The sequence below is a fragment of the Octodon degus genome, unplaced genomic scaffold (assembly GCF_000260255.1).
Source record: "Octodon degus isolate 3935 unplaced genomic scaffold, OctDeg1.0 scaffold00008, whole genome shotgun sequence".
Classification (NCBI taxonomy): domain Eukaryota; kingdom Metazoa; phylum Chordata; class Mammalia; order Rodentia; family Octodontidae; genus Octodon; species Octodon degus.
This window is the reverse complement of record NW_004524584.1, coordinates 15,111,968-15,131,220: the sequence shown is the minus strand read 5'-3', so window position 1 is coordinate 15,131,220 and position 19,253 is coordinate 15,111,968. Positions and strand designations below refer to the sequence as shown.

General features: G+C 50.3%; 3 protein-coding genes and 1 pseudogene across 7 annotated transcripts in view; 2 read left to right on the top strand and 2 right to left on the bottom strand.

Annotated features, from left to right (window-relative positions):
* Positions 1-110: 110 nt before the first annotated feature.
* Positions 111-1,765, bottom strand: Fam212a (family with sequence similarity 212 member A). The gene is made up of 2 exons (XM_004625109.2): positions 1,610-1,765; positions 111-949 (listed from the first exon to the last, which is right to left on the bottom strand). Exons 1-2 carry the CDS (start codon positions 1,658-1,660, stop codon positions 152-154), a joined length of 849 nt encoding a protein of 282 aa, XP_004625166.1. The 5' UTR covers positions 1,661-1,765; the 3' UTR covers positions 111-151.
* A 4,045-nt stretch (positions 1,766-5,810) lies between these two features.
* Cdhr4 (cadherin related family member 4) lies at positions 5,811-13,570 on the top strand. 3 transcript variants are annotated; one of them, XM_004625108.2, is made up of 19 exons: positions 5,811-5,891; positions 6,355-6,539; positions 6,656-6,818; positions 6,896-6,987; positions 7,570-7,680; positions 8,698-8,801; positions 8,993-9,129; positions 9,335-9,524; positions 9,618-9,771; positions 10,156-10,249; positions 10,500-10,703; positions 10,784-10,923; positions 11,135-11,285; positions 11,367-11,587; positions 11,835-11,977; positions 12,267-12,323; positions 12,651-12,738; positions 12,882-12,912; positions 13,451-13,570. In XM_004625108.2, the coding sequence occupies exons 1-19, from the start codon at positions 5,843-5,845 to the stop codon at positions 13,504-13,506; spliced, it is 2,370 nt and encodes a 789-aa protein (XP_004625165.1). In that variant the 5' UTR covers positions 5,811-5,842; the 3' UTR covers positions 13,507-13,570. The 3 variants fall into 3 exon arrangements, with proteins under 3 accessions (XP_004625165.1, XP_023561806.1, XP_023561808.1); XM_023706038.1 differs by lacking the exon at positions 7,570-7,680; XM_023706040.1 differs by lacking the exon at positions 10,500-10,703 and having other exon boundaries at positions 10,802-10,923.
* Positions 13,571-15,643: 2,073 nt separating this feature from the next.
* The window catches only part of LOC101581466, a 12,768-nt pseudogene continuing 9,158 nt past the window's right edge, over positions 15,644-19,253 (bottom strand).
* Positions 15,892-19,253, top strand: part of Ip6k1 (inositol hexakisphosphate kinase 1) — a 69,344-nt gene continuing 65,982 nt past the window's right edge. For 2 of the 3 annotated variants that reach the window (XM_004625106.3, XM_023706054.1), the window contains exon 1: positions 15,892-16,093. The gene's annotated coding sequence lies outside the window, so the exon portion shown is untranslated. Of the gene's footprint in view, positions 16,094-16,139; positions 16,474-19,253 lie in introns of those variants that run through there. The other variant, XM_023706055.1, reaches the window with a different exon arrangement.

Sequence of the window (19,253 nt, the reverse complement as noted above, 5' to 3'; positions counted from 1 at the left end):
GGCAAGACAGAACCTAGAAGGAAAAGAAAAGACTTCAGATTTGCTTGCCTGGACTGTGCCTGGTGGGGCTGGAGCTGCCTTCTGGAGCCTCAGGGTTATGGAACCAACAGTGTAGAAAAAGGCTTTTATTGTCCCAGGCTGGAGGGCAGGGTCAGAGGTAGCTGACATCATTGCAGATGATGGGTTGGCGGCTGCGGCAGTTCATGAGGGCTGCAAATCGTGAGACGTCTGCAGGCAGTTCAGGATCTGATCGAGGTGGGCATGAGAGCCGCTTTCCTGCCATAGCTGCTCGCCGAGCCCTTGCCAGCTGGCGCCGCAGCTGTTCAGAGAGGCCAAGCAAGAACTGGGGGGGCCGAGGACGAGCACGGGGTGCACCTCCATCGCTCCCCTCACCTGCTGCCTCAGGCAGCTCCATCCAGTTTTGAACTAAGTCAGCGAAGCAGTTGTCCCCTAGCACCAGAGGCTGACGGCTGCGACCCCTGTTTAGTAGAGCTGCTGTCCAGTCCTCTGTTTCCAGTCCTTGCCAATGCTCCAAGCAGGCATCTGGTGTGGACTTGGGCCGTGGACGCTGTGCAGGCGGAGTGCTGCTTACAGAGGCCATGCTGGACAGTGGGAGACCACTGACTGAGAGCCGCTGACTCTGACGGGGCCGCCCCTGGTACGCTAGATGCTGAGGTATAGGCAACTCTTCTTCTCGCCATGTGCTGCCTGACACCTCTGAGAAGCCTGAGTCCCAATCTAGACTGTGTTCCCTGTGACCCCTCAAGGCTGTACCCCTGTCTTCTATTGCCAAGGCTTCCTCTTCCTCTTCCTCCACACAGCAGACAGAGTCTTGTTCCAGGGCATCTGAGGCCCCGAGCTGGTGGCTTGCCTGCACACCTGGGTCAGTTTTGGGGGGTGATTGCAGGGGGCCAGGCAATGGGGATGAGCCTGTGTTCCGGCTACACAACTGAAGGGAAGAGAGAGAAGTCGAAGGAGTATGGCCTGTGACCCATGTGTGCCTGGCCAAATCGGTCCTGAGAACAGAGGGTCTAGAGATTTGAAAGGGCTGCTGGTCTGGGCAGCAGGGTGAAAAGTGAGGAAAGGGCAGGGATGGGGCCCTGGCAGTCGAGCAGACCTGGTGGCAGTGCAGCAGGCTGCAGCATGCAGGGCCGGGCAAGTCAGCACCCGCCCTCAGGGCCTGCACTGGGAAATAAGTCCTGCCCGGGTTTGGGGAGGGGCGGCCTGTGCGTCTTGTGGGATGCAGATCCCCAAAGCCCAAATTGTCTTTCAGAACGAGAGAGTGCTAGCGTGCTTGTTAGGTGAGGAGTAGCAGAAGGAGGTAGACTGAGGTAAGGGGCGTCCACAGAAGCACCAGGCCTCTTTAGACCGTTGGCATGCCTTGGTCCGGCCCAAAAGAAGTCCTCCAACTACTCTCCTCCCGCAATAACCAGTGACATGGCCAGCTGGGCTGCTGTTACCTGATGCCCAGGGGAGCTCTCAACCCTCTAAAACTCGACTCGGGCAACCTGGCCGCCCCGCCCCCTCCCGTCTCGGGTGGGCACCCAGGCTGGGCGGCACCGGGCACCCCACACGCGTCCTCGGTGCCACACCCACTCCCAAGCCTCACCATTTCCCAGCGGAGCTGGCTCAGGAAGCCGTCCAGCCGCGCGCTGTGCATGTCGGTGCCGGAGCGCCCGCCAGGCCTGCCAGCGCCTCCGCGAGCCGGAGAAGCACCTCGAACACTGCCTAGCGGCCTTGCCGGCCTGGCGCCCTCGCTCTCCGCCCGGACTCCTAGAAGCTCCAGCCGCCGCCGCCCCAACATCTGGCAGCCCCGCCCCGCCCCCTGCGCCGCAGCCAATGGAGGCGGGGCAGATCTGCTTCGACACCGCCCCGTGCAGCACCGCCCCTCGAACTCCTTCGGATGGGCGACCTCGGCTTCCCAACCATCTGCAACGGTTCGGCGTGGAGGGCGGGGCGGTAGATGGAAGCCGGCTGAGGTTCAGCCCAGGACCCCCTACATCCGGTGGGGAGGTTTAGCTCCCTGGTGCGGCACAAGGGACGTTCGCTTTTTCGCGGTGGCCTCAGCCTTCCCATTTGTCCCACAGTGAACTAGCGATCTCTCCCACGGGGACTCCGTGCTGCGCCCACGTGTAGGCAGAAAGACAAAGATCGCCGGATCCGGTGAAACTGTGGTTCACTCGAGGACTGACCTGTTCTTGAGACTGGTCTCAACAGTCCCCGGCAATGATAGGACTGGAGTTCGGCCCCTCTGACACTCTGGGGGATGTCGAGGCGTTAGGGTCCGGCCTCGGTGAAGTCCCAGCAGGCGCCCTCTCGCTCCACATCTGTTCCAAACTAGGCTGCACCGCCCTCTAGTGGGAGCACGGCGAAGCACCGCTACCCGCTTCCCTTTCTCCCAAGAGGAGTGTGCAGATTAGGGTGCACAAGCAGGGTGGGTGGCGCCCTACAACCAGAAGGTCACTGCCCGTCGCGTGAGTTTGCTCCAGGATCCGAGGCTAGGTTCAAGGGTACAGTATACGTAGAGACTGAATGGACCTATCAGCAGGCAGGAAAATATGGGGGAATAAATACTAATGAGCTGGTTTGAGAGAGATTCCTCAGAGGAGGTGGCATTAGGATACAACCTGATTGAGCCGTCATGAAGAGACATTCTTTGAACTGGGGATTGAACTCAGGCCGTTGCGCTTGCCAGGGAAGCGCTTATTCCACTGAGCCATCTCCCCAGCCCCTGAGACATTCTTTTTTTGTTGTTGTTTATGCGGGAACTCAGGGATTGAACTCAGGGATTGAACTCAGGGATTGAACTCAGGGATTGAACTCAGGGATTGAACTCAGGGATTGAACTCAGGGATTGAACTCAGGCCCTTGCGCTTGCCAGGGAAGCGCTTATTCCACTGAGCCATCTCCCCAGCCCCAAGAAGAGCCATTCTTGAGTGGACCTTCAGTTTATTTCAGTGATGTCTTTAGGTGAAGATCAGGGTGAATATATTAGCTCCATGTCTGAGGGCCTACAGTCAGTTTCCTTCAAATTCCTACTTGGCTTCTGATATCTTTGCCCATGTAAGCCTCTTGTGCATTTTAGAATTAAAGGACTAAAAATCATCTCTTAAATTCGTGTTCGGCCTTGAGGATCATATCTGGTTAGGCTCTTGGCGGAACGACTAGGGAAAGATTTTGCAAACTGGAGCTGTTAGACACTGAACGGAAAAAAAAAAACCTTTTTTTTTTTTTTTGGTGGAAGTGGGGCTTGAACTCAGGCCCCTGTGCTTGCCAGGCAAGCACTTATTCCATTGGGCCATCTCCCCAGCCCCTGAAAAATAACTTAAAAAAAAGTTTATAGTTAGTCTCTTTACAAGGATAGGATTTAATCACATCCTAATATGAAATGTATATCTGTACTAATTGGGGGGGGTCATTGGGCTTGCTGTGTGTATGAATGTTTGAAAATTAATAAATATGGGGCAACCTGCTTGGGTCCCCCTTATGTCCTTCTCTTAAACAGGAGCTTTCCCTCAAAAAAAGAAAATTAATAAATATCTTTGCTCTTGGATGAATTTATAATTAAAAGATTATAACATATACACCACTGCATGGTATCTAATAAAATAAGTTTGAAATTTAAGAAAAAGAAGGGGATAGGGAGATAACTCAGTAGAATAAGCGCTTGCCTGGCAAGGGCAAGGTCCTAAGTTCAACCCCCAGTTCCACAAAAAAATAAAAAGAAAAAAAAAAAAAAGAAAAGAAGAGGAACATTCTACCCAGGTGCATGCTACATACATGTAACCCCAGCTACTGGAAAGACTGAGCCTATAGGTCCCAAGTTGGAGCTTATTCCACTGAGCCATCTCCCCGGCCTCAGCTCCTGTCTTTAAAAAAAAAAAAAGGGCTGGAGATAGAGCCTAATGAATGAGCACCCCTGGTTTGATCATCAGTACCAAGAATAAGGAAAGAAAGAAGAAAGGGAGGGAACGGGGCTGGTGAGATGGCACAGGGACCACGGTTCAATCCCCCAGCACTACATTCCAGCCAGCCCTGCCCCCTGGTGGGCTGAGCTGGCCACACACACACACACATAAATAAATAAAATTTAAAAAAAAAGAAAGGGAGGGAAGGGAGAACAAATGAAGGGAAAAGTAAAGAAGAAGGATGTTCTAGGCAAAGGGACAAGCTGGTATAAAGACTTATGGTGTGGGAGCTGGGCTGGGCCAAACATAAAAAGGCCCGAGTGTGGGTATCTGGCAGCAGCACAAGGAGTGAAGAGGTCACCAAAACAAGGCTCCTAGTAGCCTTAAAGGTGGATTTTGTTCTTTTGCTGCTGTTTTGAAACAGAGTCTTGCTATGTAATGTAGGCTGGCCATGAACTACAGATTCTCCTGCCTCAGCCTCCCAAGTGCTTGGTTTACAAGTATGCATCACCATGCCTAACCTTGATTGTTCTTGATTCGATTAAGCATGAACCTTTGGGTAGTGAATGATCTGGCCTGGTTAAATAGTCCCAGCTGCCTTGGGAGAATGATTGTAATCAGGCAAGGGAGACAAAGGCCTGGACCCTGCTCCAGCAGGCCCACAGTGGGTGATCACTTAGGTTATGTTTTGTAATTGAAATCAAGCCTCAATGATGTGGGTAGGGAAGGAACACCAAACATGACTTCTGCACTTCCCAGCCTGAAGAGTTAATTGGATGGAACTGCAATAAACTGATGTAGCAAAGAGTGGAGAAGAGTGGGTTTGGGAGGGACACCAAATGATCGTGTGTGGACATGTGACTCTGGAGGAGACACAGGGTCAGCCATGCATGCATTCAGGAGCGATGTCAGCATTGGAGCCTTATGGACTGCAGGCAAAGCCGGTGAGTATACTTCCAGCTTGGGTCTGGATGACATGGAGAGGTGAGTGTGGACAGAGAGCACAGCTGTGGAGGCAAAGTCCTGTGCATTGCACTACGCAGAAGCAGTGGAGGGGAAGCCAAACCAGCAAAGGAGTGGGGCAAGAGCAGCCAGGGAGATGGAGGAGTGTGGGGATTGAGGAGCAAGGGAGCAAGAGTTAAATGTTGGCACAGATCCTTCATCCCACTGGCACAGACTTTCAAGCTTCTATCACTGACCTTTGGGCTTTCCTAGTGCAGATCCATGAAACAGGCCTGCATGAGACATCACTGTGGGCTCTAGGCCTCCAGCTGGACTCCTGGAAGGCACTGTTAAAGGCTCTAGGTCTTCAGCTGGACTCATGCAGGACACTGCTATGATATCCAGGCCTTCAGCTAGATTCTTTGGTTTTTAGTGTGTGGATATGTGGACAGATTTTCTGCACTCTTTTTGTATATGACTCAGGGTGACTTTTATAAAATAATCTTATAAAACATGTGTGCTGTATATTGTCCCCTTTGTAAGACCCCAAATAGAACAAATGTCAATACTACTATCTATATATAAATACTATTATTTTATAGCTTAATACACCCATTGTGTATTATTGCAAAGGACATTACCAAATGCATCTCTCTGGCTGATGATCTTAACTGGGGCTTATTTTTGGGTTATGTCTTATACTGTAAATACCCTGAAAAAATGCATTGGGGCTTATTTTCTGGTTAGGTCTTATTTTGGGGGACATATGGTAATCTGTAGCTTGGGCCTTCTCTTCTCACTTCTCCTTGAGGTGTAGTCATGAGTGTCCTCAGTGGGGACCGTGGAAGATAAGATTTCCCAGACCTCTGGAGGTCTGCCAGGGTTCTGCTTACAGTCACGGGGATTTGGGCAGGGCCAGCTATGTTTGAGCAACTGACCTGGCAACAGGTAGGCCTGGCAAACAACCTCTTCTGCCATCTCTGCATAGCGCCATGGTTCCACTCAGGCTCTTGGTGATTCTTTTGGCTCTGGCTATCTCTGGTAAGGAGCTGGTGGGTAGGGAAGCCCCAGTTTCCCTCATAGTCATGACCCTGCAATGGGCTACCATGGAGGGAGGATGGGGGAGAAGCAGGAAAGGGTGAGTGTTCGAACCCCTGAGCCTTGTTCCTTATCTTGGCTACTTCCTCAACCAAGTTCTCTCTCCCCATCTGTGAAATGTCAGTTGTGGAGACAAGAAAGGATCTTGGTACAGCAATTAACCACTAAGAAGAATATATGCAGTGTATTATTTGTTGAAACTGTACTTTCGATTTGATTTGAAACTGTCTCATTGCTATATGTTTATCAATAAAACTTTGAAAAGAAAAAAAAAAAAAAAAGAAAGGATCTTGGTGACTTGGCCTTAAGATGTGGCCAGGTCCTTTGGCAAAAGGATGGGGCTGTGCTCACAAGTGTGGTTTTTGGAACATGAGAGGCCTTCAGCCTGAGTTTCTGCTCCTCACAGACCTCCACAGCCTGACCTGGTTTGTAAATGTCTCCGAGAGCGAGGGCCCAGGTACTATCCTGCAGGTGTTCACCTTCAACTGCTCCTCCAACACGCCCACTCTGGAGTTGCTCCGTGTGCAGCCGCCCACCACCTTTTTCAACACACCCAGCCTTGCTGGGCGTGAAGGGATCTATGTGGCAAAGGTAGGATCGTGAGTACACCTGGGCACTGTGGGGCACCAGGGCAGACTTGAAATTCCAGAAGCCAGAGGTGTTGTAAGGAGAGAGCCTAGACACCACATGCCACTGTTCACCCCCAGGTGACCTTGAGCAGCTCAGCTCGGCTGGATGCCCTTGCAGTGAACCACTATGAGCTGCAGCTGAAATACACATGTGGAAACCTTATGGAGGAGGCATCACTCTATTTGGATGTGTACCGAGATCCTGGCCATATCCAGTGTGCTGGTAGATTTGTTAGCCCAGGTGAGGCTGGGGAAGTAGGCAGGAGTGGTTGGTCAGGCATGTTTGAAAAGAGCCTCCCTGACCTCCTCTCGGGGCAGCTGGGGAAATCATTCAGGTGCCAGAGACGGTCAGCCCTGGAGCCCTGCTGTACACACTGCTTTTCCCAGGCCTGGAAATCCAGGGAGCACAGGTGAGTGTAGCATGGATGACAGGCTGAGGTGGGGGAAGGATGGGGAGCCAGCATAGCCTCTTCCTGGCAAGGTACACCCTGCAGAAGGGCCCTACACACAGCTGAGCATCTGCAGGATGCATATTCTTGGAGAGAGCCATTAAGGGCCGCTAACTCTCCCAGAAACCATGGCTGATCCCACAGGGATATCTTAGGGGCTGAGCTCTTCTTTCCAGTTCTCCTGTGTTTGGAGTTTTCCTTGATGATTTTATAGTACTTTCTACTTCAAAAAAGAAATTCGTTTTTAAAAATAATTAATTTGGGGCTGGGGAGATGGCTCAGTAGAATAAGCACTTCCCTGGTAAGACCAAGGGCCTGAGTTCAATCCCCCGTTCCACCAAAAAAAAAAAAATAATTTTAAAACAGAGAGAATTGAAGATCAGGAAAAGGTTCAGGGTGGAGGGCAGAGAGCCTTGGCTGGGGCAGAAGTCAGTGGCAGGGCATGTGAGGGTCTAATGTGCAGGTATCTTCTGAGTTATTGAAGGAAGTGGTACTTGGGGCACTGAGGGCTGCATGGAGCTGCTAGATTCTCTGTTTTATCAGATGAACATTACCAGTGCTCAGGACCCTCCATACTTTCCCGGACCTTTCTCTATCGATGAAAAGGGCTTGCTGCGGGCGCCAACCCAGGGCCTCAAAGGCCAGGCTCAAAAGGTGAGCGTGACCTGTCATCTTTTTTTTTTTAAGAAATTTATTTATTTGTTTATTTATTTTTTAAAAGTTTATTTAGTTATTGTGTGTGTGTTTGTGTGTATGTGTGTGTGTGTGGCCAGCTCAGCCCACCAGGGGGCGGGGCTGGCCGGCCTGTGGTGCTGGGGGATCGAAGCGCGGTCCCTGTGCTTTGCCAAGCTTGTTCCAAGTAGGTGCTTTAGACCACTGAGCCATCTTGCCAGCCCTCATCTTTTGATATGTACAGACTGGGCAGAGCCATCACTTTCTGACAATGTGTTTGTTGTTTTTAGCCCCCTTGGCTCTTGGACTAATGCTGCCTCTCACAGACCTACCCTTGCTGCCCTATGCTGACTGCCCTTTCATTTTGGCTAGGGTCTGTGCTGGGCTCTGAAGTTCTAAAAAGAAGAATGGTCCCTAACCCTGGAGGGCCACAGCCCCTTTAGCAGAAAACAGTGTTTCAGGCTAATCACACATTAAGAGAAAGTTCTAAGTCAAGTTGCCACTGAGGAGTTAAGAGAAGTTCCCTCTTCAACATTTCTACCTCTGGGACTGGAGAGATGGCTCAGTGGTCTAAAGCACCTACTTGGAACAAGGTTGGCAAAGCAGGGACCGCGGTTCTAATCCCCCAGCACCACATGCCAGCCAGCCCTGCCCCCTGGTGGGCTGAGCTGGCCACATACACAATAAATAAATGTAAAATAAATAAATAAAATACGCTTTAAAAAAAAATTCTAACTCTTATTAACTGGATCTTAGCAACTCTGATCTAACCATTCAGTTATGAATGAGATATTACTCTTTCTTGAGATGTTTGCAACCTAGTAGAAGAATTTATGCCCAGAAGTGCAGAGCTCACAGAAACAGTGAGACTAGCAGAGTGACAGGTCACAGCAAGAATGAATACTGCGGTTCTCGTGAAGGCCACCAGGTGGGTACTGAGTGTAAACACAGAGGTAAATACATCCCATGAACCTCTTTCCTACGTGGTATCCACTTCAGGTTTTCCAGCTGCAGATCTCAGTGACCTTTGGACAAGGCCAAAGCTGCAAAGGGATGCTGACAGTGAAGGTTTTGCCTGTTCATTTCAGCCAGGTTTCCTTTCTGTAAGGGTCCCTGACCCTGGATTCGTGGTGGAGGTAGCAGTGCCTGGCCCTAGGGAATCGGGGGCAGGGATAGAGTATTGGGTTGCTGGAGCTTCCTAGCTCAATGGGAAGGAAGCCCCTGGGAAGGAGCCTGGAGACCCCATCAAGATGTACAGGAGCAGGCAGGAGTCAGGCCTCCACTTCTGGTTCAGAAAGAAGACCCAGGATATCATCATACATGAGAACCTTGGCCCTGGCAGCGAGGTGATTCAGGTGCAGGCTACGGGCTTTGATTTGCGCTATGAAATCTGCTCCCCTGTGCCCAGCCCACTCTACTCCATTGGACGAGGTGAGGGCTCAAGGAGTGTGGGTACCTGGAATCCTGTACCACCACCTCACCTTCCTAAGCCAGGGCTTTGATTCTGGTATGGGCCCTGGCATTGGAGGAGGTGGTGGGATAGCTAGGTCAGTGGCTTGTCAGTGGGAACATTTGGGGCAGGCAGTGGCCTGAGCAGGGGTGGGACTAACCCTGCCTCCCTTCTCATGGAGCCCAGTTGATGGGGTCGTGCGGACCACCATGCCGCTGGAACTGGCAGGCACCCTGAGTGCAGGAGTGGTGAGCACAAAGCTTTGCGTGAAGGCCTTTGAGCAGCTGCGGCCATGGGCCAGTGCTAAGTTGATCCTCACCGTGAATGTGCAGCCTGTCAACCACTGGCCCCCTCACTGCAGCCCCACACTCCTGGTGTGAGTATGTTGGAGTCTTGCCTGGACTGCTAGGAAAGATCTGTGACTCACTGCTGGGCAAGACCCCTGCTCTGCCTCCCCTGTCACCACCAGGACTGAAGTCCCTGAGGTCACACCTGTGGGCACCATCTTGAGCACCTTCATGTGCACTGACCCAGACTCTCCTGACACCAACCTCCACTACCAGCTGCGGCTTCACAGTCCTTTTAATGCTGCCAGCCTCTGCCTTCATGATAGAGTTCTAGAGGTGCCAGCTCCCACTAGCCCTCAACCCATCTGTAGGATGTCTGGGGCAGGAAGGGTGGGTGGGCTAAGGATCCATTGGCACTGAGAGACCTTGGAAGTAGGGGTAGGGAAGTGGTTGTTGAGATCACCTGCTTTGTAGTCTGTAAGATGGGATCAAGAGGGGCCAGGGAGATGGCTCAGTAGAATAAGCGCTTCCCTGGCAAGTGTAAGGGTCTGAGTTCAATCCCCAGTTCCGACAAAACACACACACACACACACACACACACACACACACACACACACACACGATGGGATCAAGATCAGGTTGCCCTGGCCTGGGATACCCAATGTAGCCTGAGGTTCTTCCAGACCTGGGCTGAGCCCTCCCTCTGTCCCCTCTGGACAGGTGAATACCACATTGGACTGTGACACTCCTGGAGCCTGCTTCCAGCTTGCAGCTTCTATCCTGGTGCATGACAGTGGTCAGCCCCAGATGACCAGTGCGTAACCCTACTTAGGGTAGAATTTTCAGAAGCAGGATATACTTTTACCCTCCCATGCCTGAGACAAAGACCTCTTTCCTCCTCAGAAACCCAATTCCCCTTACAGCCATGTTTGCCTCTATCACCTTCTTTTATCCAGCCCTTCTCCCTCCTTAGTGATCCAGGGCAGGGATGCCCCCTTCCTCAGAACCTCAGGGCAAGGCTAGGCATACCCCAGCCAGCTCTTTGACTCCCAAATGGCCCACAGCTGAGGTGCCAGTACTGGTGATGGTGACACCCGTGAACGAGTTCTCCCCAACCTGTGCCACAAGCACGTTGAGGGTTCGTGAGGATGCACGGCCCCATACCCTGCTGGGCTATGTGGTGGGGACAGATATGGACTACCCTCAAAACAACGTTGAATACCACACCTCCAATGGACCTGCCATCTTTGCTGTAGACCGTCTCTCTGGTACTTGCCACCTGGGGCTGGGAGGAAGGGTGGGAGTCAAAGTTGGCTCTTTGTGTTGAGGTTGTGGCTATCCTCTCTAGGGGAAGTTCGCCTTCTAGGGCCTTTAGACTATGAACAGCAGAGGTTGTACATGCTCACTATCCTCGTGATAGACCATGGCCAAGACTGGGACCCCACCAACCACCGTTCGGGTTCCTGTATCATTACCATTGAGGTTGAGGTGACTGAACCAGAGGCCTTGGCCTCTGTTTTGTTTTTCTGTGCTGTGCCTTAGGTTCTTCCACTGGTTGGCTGGAGGGAAGGGGCCTCATTGTGCAAAGTGTACAACCTGTTGCCTGACTTGCCTGATGCCTGTACTCTGGTTGTGGTAGTAGGGGAGAAGCAGCTGGACTTGAGTTGCATAGTTTTCTCACTTGGTGGCTTTTCTTCAGGATGTGAATGATCATGCCCCTGAGTGTGAGCCCCCATTTCAAGAACTCACCATCTCCACTCCCTTGGGCCATAATGTGGAAGTGACCAAGATGTCCTGCCAGATCCTCCAGGAGCCACAGCGCCTGGCCTTATCCTACAGCATTGTGGGAGGTATGAGTTGTGGGGGCCATAAAGTTGTAGAAGAGGGCCAGGCCAACAGTGGTCCCCCTTCTCCTGACACTCTGCTTTCAGGGAATCATCAGAGCCGATTCAGACTGCAAGGGGCTGTCCTGGTGCATAATGACCCTGTGTTTGGATCTCCTTGGCCACAGCAGCCCTGTACCTATGAGTTACTGATCCGTGTGGCAGATGCTGGCTCCTCCATCCCCCACCTCAGCACCACAGCCACCATCATTGTGCATCTACTTCCCTGGAAGGCCAGCACAATGGCCACCAGCACTCACAGAGCTATAGTGAGGAGGCTGCAAGCCCTTGGGGATGGGAAGGAAGAACTTGAAGGGTGAGAAGATCTAGTCTTTTGGGTGGAATGGTAGGGAAGCCATTCTAAGGGAGACTGCTTGGTGCTAACAGCCTAGGAATCCTCGGACTCACACTGCTGCAAATTTGGAGTGTGAGGCAGCTCAGCCCATGGAGAATTTTAAAGTCTGGATGGTCAGGCATCTTTGCATGGCCATGGTAAGATGGTGGTCTCCATTTCAGGTGCCCTCAAGAATGATACCTCAGCTTGTGACCGACACAGAAGTTTTCTGGCAGCCAGAGCCCTGGTTTGTGGTGGTACTGACAGTGACTAGTGCCTTTCTCCTCCTAGCTCTGGGCTGGCTTCTCAGCAAGCTGCTCTGGGGGTAGGGTTCCCTTTCCTGTGCTCCCTGTTTCCTTTAACCCCTGTGGTGGTTACTCTCAAGATTTGATGATTAGGCCTAAGATAACAGGAAGAAAAACTAATATTGAGAAGAGCTCTGCTGTTCCCCAGAGATCTTTAAATTGGAGTCAGACTCTTGTGGGCACAGGGGAAAGGGAATAACAATGTGGGCATCACATACACACATTGGCTGTCCCCAATATAAGGGGACAGATAAAAGTTCCTGACACCAGCAGGCCTGTTCTGCTTGGTTCCTCCTCTTGTCATTTTAGGCTGACCCAGGTACTGCAGGCACCAAGGAAGCCAGGGAAGGCTCTTCTGCTAAACAGGTGAATCTCTTTTATATACTTTTATACTTTCAAATGTACCTTATTTATATATTTATTTATTTAATCTATTTAATTGCAATCCTAGGTAAGAAACTCAGGGCTTTTGCACTGAGCTACAACCCTAATCATTTTCATTTTTATTCTTTTGAGACAGAGTTTTACTAAACTGCTTAATTGTCCATGCTGGTCTTGAATTTATTCTTCTGTATCAACCTTCTAGAATGCTGAGATTACTGGGCTGCACCATGACATCTGGCTAGGGAAGCCCTCTTCTTAAACTGAGGCTGGGGATCAGGGCCTTATCCTGTCCTCTTGCTTTTTCTCCAGCATTCAAAGAAAAGAAAGATCCATTGATGGGTTCATGGAGACATCAAGAATGGAAATGTCCCAGGCACCCAACAGTGTCCTAAGCTTGGTATGTCATGTCAACTCCCTTGCCTGTGAAAGTACAAGTGCCACTCACTGGGAGAGTTAGGCAGGCTCTGTGTCTGCAGGGCAGTCCTGTTTGCTTCCTGTGGGCAAGCTTCTCTTCATTTCAGAATCTTGCTTTCTTCTCAGGAACATTTTGATAACAAAGCACAGGGTGCTCGTGAGTACCTCTTTCCCCAAATCATTTTCTTCTCACCCCATCCCATAATTTCCCCAACTGCCAAACCACCACCTACATTGTTACTAATGGGTTGCCTCTTACCCTCATTTACCTTTTAGCCAATATTTGTCAGAAAATGATGGGGCCAGATGATTCAAACTTGTTCTGGTCTCTGCTCCCAGAGGGAGGGAGAAGGTGATGAGGGAGAAATTTCCATATACTCCAACAGTACTACTGAATTATGGCAGAGTGATTGGCAGTTTGATCACAGTGAAACTGGTGTCCAGTTTTAAATAAAAAAGGGGCTTCTTATGCATTTAATTCAGATCTTAGGAAATTTTCTGAGAAGGGAGGGAACACACTGGATTCTAGCAGAAAGGGGGGTCACACTGATGGGGCTGGAATGTATTCCTTTACCTTTAGGGGAGGCAGGAAGTTCTGCTGAGACCACAGTGATAGATCCCCTCCACTTTCCCTCCCTCCCCTTTTCTCTTTCTGTCTCTGTCTCTCTGTCTCTCTTCTGGTCATCTGGATCCAGGTACAAGCAGAGATTACTTGCTCAACACATGCACAGGAACCCAGCGCTGGCTCTGAGACCAAACAGCTGCTTCACTATATGTAGGACTTTTTCCTTCATGTGATCATGAGCTGTGATTTCAAGCTGATTTAATAATAAAATTACAAGCAAAAGCCTCAGCCTTTAATTTATGTATAGGAGAAGTTCTGACAGTTGATCTTTCTTGTTCTTGCTTTTGTTTTCAGAACCGGGGATCGAACTCAGGCCCTTGCACTTGCCAGGGAAGCACTTATTCCACTGTGCCATCTCCCCCAGCCCTCTTGTTCTTGCTTTGAAGAAGCACTGCTTTGTATGTACTTTTTTTTTTTTTTTTAAAGGAAGGAAAGGTTTATTTAGCTTGCAGTTTGCAGAGGTTTCAGTCCTTACTTGGCTGGCTCCCAGGCAGGGTGGTACATGGCAGAGGACAGCAGTTCCTAGTGGGGGAAGATAGCAAAAGCAACAAGAGCAAAAAGGAGAGTACATTTTAGGAAGCAGTAAGGTTGTCTTTTTTTTTTTCAGTACTGAGGACTAAACCCAGGACCTTTGCATTGAATTACATCCCCAGCCCCCCTCTTTTTGAGGTAGGATCTCCTTAAATTACTAAATTGTCTAAGCTGAGCTCAAACTTATAATCTTCCTGCCTCAGTCTCCCAGCAGTTCTTGGACTTCAGGTATGTGCTACCATGCCTGGCTAGGTTGTCTTTGAAGATGTATCGTATGATGCTGTTTGACTTTGATTGGGAGATTGCACAGGTAAGAGGCTCTGATCTTTGTTAGTGACTGAGAAGGCCTCTAGTTGTCCTGGCTTCCTTGCAACACCTGCTTCCTTTTCCTATCAGTAGGAAATCACTTTTGCTCTTTTAGGGTTCCACAGAACTTCAGGGAACTTTGCCAAGTATGTATAGTGGTGTGTGTGTGTGTGTGTGTGTGTGTGTGTGTGTGTGTGAAGGATCTGGAGCTTTTGGACTGTACTGACTGGTGGTGCAGGTTCTCAAAACCTGTGCATGGCTGGTCCTGGAAGGACTGGTAGAATTCACTTTCCAGGGGGTGTTCAAATCTCTTCCTGATCTGTTCCTTCTGATTTCTTAGCCCTCATCTCTTCCTGTGTTGGGCTGAGCTCTGGTGTGTAGCCAAGTGGCCTACAGCAACCTGCAGGAGGGCAAATCTTGCTAGGTGTAATGCTGACAGTCTTCTCAGTCTAGCCTGGCATCAGATCATAGGCTGCCATTCCTTCATGAGGATCTGCTATCTGGTTGGAGGCTACCTTTCTATAATATCCACAAGTCCCTTCTTTCTTTCTCCTGTCAAGTTATGGATCTGAACTTGGGGTAAGGGGGAGGAGACTGGACAATCAACCTTCCTCAGCTAATCCTGGTATTCAAGTTCAGAAAGCAGCTGAGTGCCTTTTGTAAAAAAAACTTTCTCAAAGGGGTACCCACCAAAGTGATAGAGCAGGTCTTAGGCTGAGCAAACTGAAAGTGGCTGTAGGGGGCATTTTCCTGGGTACAGTATTTAGCTTGTTCTAAGTGTTCATTAAATAACATCTTTGGGAATCGTTATATGACTAAGGCCCAGAAGTCATTGAGTTTGTTAGCTAGTTGAGGCCTTGGGATGGGGGGCCAGGCCCTGTGCCTGCATTTGGACTTGACCTTGAAGTTCAGTTCAAGGTTAGGATAACCATCTCATAGGACTTAAGGTCTGCCTCGGAGGCAGGTCCTGGGCAAAAGATGCTGTCATAAGAAGTCAAGACAAGTAGAGCAGAGGGAGTGCTCAGTGCGGGCCAGGACCTGCTGGGGCCTTAATCCATGAACATTTTGGTCAGATACTGTTGAGGCAACACAGTAGTCTGCATTTTGGGACTAGTGAGTGAAGCTGGGGAAGCCACTGGGAGAAGGCTCTTTATACTCAAGAGGAAGTAGGTGGTGCAGGATCCAGAGCCTCCACTTTCAGAAGTGGCATGACCTTGGGGCAGCCTCCCCCTTCGCCTCAGTTTCCTTACTAGGGAACCGGGGCCGGACCCTCACTCCCCCGCAGCATCCCATCACGAAGAAATCAAACAGCACACAGCTGAGTCTCCTAAGTATGCGCCTGAGTACAAGACGCTGTGTGAGCCACACGCAGGGGTTGCGCAGACAATGACGCCAAGCCAAGGGCGCTCTGGCCTGGGATAACCAGCTAACGCTCCGCCGTCAGCGACTCCGACAACTCGCCGCATGCGCCAACTAATGCCGTCACAGTCACGTGCTCCAGGCGTTCCGCACTTGGCGTGAGAGGCAGGTTCTGCCTGACGGGCCAGCCGACCATTCAGTGGGAAGCGCTCCTCCGGGCCTCGGACGAAGAGGCTGTTGATTGGTGATAGTTTCAGTTAGGGGCGGGTTCTTTGCCCCTTGGTTACTATGACGCCCGGCCCCCGCCCCCTCGGCTGGCCGCCATCTTGTTGTTGATCCTTACCCAGTGAGCAGCGCTGGGAGCTGGACCCAGCGGCCTGTGCGGGGCCGCTGCTGCGGGGCCGCTGCTGCGGGGCTCAGCACCTGCGCCGCCTGCCAGGGGCGGGCTGAAACCTGGAGGCCCAGGGGGCTCAGCTCCCTTGGGGAGCCTTGGGCGCCCGCAGCCCGGGCCGGGCGGGTGAGTGACAGGAGCCGGGCCGAAAGACCCGCCTGACGCCTAGTGGAGGGTGGTGGCGGGCGCTGGATTGGAGAGGGCGCGCGCGGGGCTGGGGTTTAGGCCGAGCACCGCTGGAGCATCCTGACCGGCCGCCGGCCGAGCCTTCCAAATGCTGGCGCCGATGCTGGGAGGACCGCCGGGGTGGACGTTAGGGAGCGCGTAAACTCGGGCCAGCGGCGGATAGCGGGAAACTAGGATCTCTGACCCGACCCGCGGGCTCCCCCGCTCCGGGGCGCTGAAACGTGCCTAGCGCAAGCCTGAAGCTCTCCGGGAGCAGCGTTGCTATGAGAGATGCGCGGATGCGCGGATTTTCAGGCCGCTCGAGACTAACGCTAGACAAGGTAGGCCAGAGCCCTGGTAAGCCGGGCTGGCCAGTGTCACATCCCTGAGAGTCTGGCTGGGCAGAGCTGCTCTGGCGGGCTGCCTTCTGAGACCCTCTGGGCGCTTCGCGAGCTCCTTGAAGTCCGTGTGCTTCCTCTTGAGGGGCCTGGTTAAATTGCTCGTTAATTCCTGGATTTCATTTTGGAGTGTAATTTACTTGGTGCTCAATCACCACTGTTTGGAGTGTGTGGTGTAGGAGAAAGTGAATCCTATGGTGATGACTCAATTTTGTCTATTGAAGAGATATTCTGATCAAGAGGCAGGAAATGTATGAGTGTGTTACAGCTGGAAAAAGAAATGAAACTTGTTTTTGTTGTGGAACTGCCACACTTTTTAAAAAAAATTTTTTTTGAGACAGGGGTCTGGCTATGTAGTTCAGGCCAGTTTTGAACTCCTTATGTAGCACAAGCCCTCTTCAAATTCATAATGGTCCTGCCTCAGCCTCTCAAGTGCTGGAATTACAGTTCATTGTCACCACGCTTAGCTTTCAGATTAACTTAAAAGTGTTATTTTATTTTATTTGTGTGTGTGTGTGTGTGTGTGTGTGTGTGGCCAGCTCAGCCCACCAGGGGGCGGGGCTGGATGGCATGTGGTGCTGGGGGATTGAACCGCGGTCCCTAAGCTTGTTCTAAGTAGGTGCTTTAGACCACTGAGCCATCTCACCAGTCCCTCAGATTAACTTTTAACAGTACTAGTTGTATTTCCTCAAAGAAAACAGTGTCAGACCCTTTTCCTGATGGGAGGATAGGAGGCGGCTAGATTTGAGTTAGAGTATTCAGATTAAGAAAGAGTTCTGACTGCTCCAAAGCACATCTCTCACCCATGACACCTTACCATCTTCTTACAGGTATCTTTTTCTTTTTTCTCTTCTCTTCTCCTCCTGCTGGTAATTGAACCTGGGATCTGCTCACAGAACTGCATACCTCCCCCCCTTTTTTTGAAATGGGTTTTTGCTAAATTGCCAAGGTTGGGTTTGAACGTGCAATCATTTTGCCTCAGCCTCCCAAATTTTGGGATTGTGTTGGGATTACATGTTTGTACTACCACACACCTAGATCTACATAGGTGTCCTGAAGACTCTTTAAGATGACTAAGAAGTCAAGCAACAATACTTGAGAATCTTGTCTCTTCTGAATGTTTAATTTTGAAAGAAACCATCTCCTTGGTCAGAAGATTCTTTTGGGTGCTGGGGAGATAGCTCAATGGCTTAAGCACCTGCCTGGCAAGCACAAGGTCCAGAGTTCAATCCCCAGTAAACAAAAGCAAAAACAAAATAAAATAGAAGATTCTTTTGGAAAACAGATGGTAAAATCAGAGGAGGTGGGCAGCTTGTTAACATTTGCTTGATATATCAGTACCAGGGGTCAAACTCAGGAGCTTGCGCTTGCCAGGCATGTGCTTATGCTGCTGAGCTATCTCCTTGGCCTGTTTGCTTGATATTATACTTGTGAGAAGAGAGAGAAGTACTCTTTATTTCATTGCCCCCTCTCAGGGCCATCGTTTTTGTTTTTTGTTTTGAGACAGGGTCTCACTATGTAGTACAAACTGACTTGATCTCACTGTGTATCCCAGGTTGGCCTTGAGCTCCTAACAATCCTTTTGTCTTAGCTTCCTCCTGCCTCAGGCTCCCGAGTGCTAAGACTAGACATGTACCACTATCCTTGCTTAGGACCAGGTTTCGAATCTTTTAATAATTTTTGACGCTGTTAAAATAATTGTTTGGGGGCCAGGGAGATGGCTCAGTGGAATACACACTTCTCTGGCAAGCGCAAGGGCCTGAGTTTAATCCCTGGTTCTGCCAAATAAATAAATAAACAAATAAATAGAATAAAATAATTGTTTGGGCAGTTCTTTTATTTTTATTTTTGCAGTACTGGGGATTGAACTCAGGACCTTGCGCTTGCCAGGTCCTCAGCTTATTCTGCTGAGCTATCTTCCTGGCCAATTCTTATTTTTTATTTTTATTTTTCAGTACCGGGGATTGAACTCAGGGCCTTGCACTTGCCAGGCTTATTCTGCTGAGCTCTCTCTCTGGTCAGGGCAGTTCTTGAAAAGAATAGGAGATAACTAAAATATTGGGAGCCTGGGGCTGGGGAGATAGCTCGGTAGGATAAGTGCATGCCTGGCAAGCACAGGGTTCTGAGTTTAGTCCCTGGTACTGCAAAACAAACGAAAAGAAAAACATGATTGGCTTGTTCTTTTCAGCGGATTAAGGCGCAGGGGCTAATCCCTGGACCTGCCGTGCTGGCCCCGCACTGAGCCGGCAGTTGAGACTGGGCGTGGTGGCACGTACCTGTACTCCTAGCTCTTGGGAGGCTGTAAACAGGTGGGTCATTATGAGTCCGATCTGTAGTGAGACCCTGAACACCCTGTAGACCCTTTCCTAAAATACAAAAAATAAAATAAAATAAAATATTGGGAGCTTTTCAGAATTGTCCCAGTCCAACTGCTATTGATTTCTTTTAGAAAGTTGAAGCAGTCATAGGGTTAAATTTCTTCTCTCTCTATTAAAGTAACAGTAACACTACGTTAGGCGCCTGTTCTGTTTAGTTAGTGAACCTACCGTTCGTTCTTTTTTTTTGGTGGAACCAGGGATTGAACTCAGGCCCTTGCACTTGCCAGGCAAGTGCATATTCTACTGAGCCTTCTCCTTGGCCCCTAGTGGACCTTTCTGAGATGTGCATTTATTTTGTCAAGTTCTCAACGCGGAGGTTTTTTTTTTTTTTTTTTTTTTTTTTTT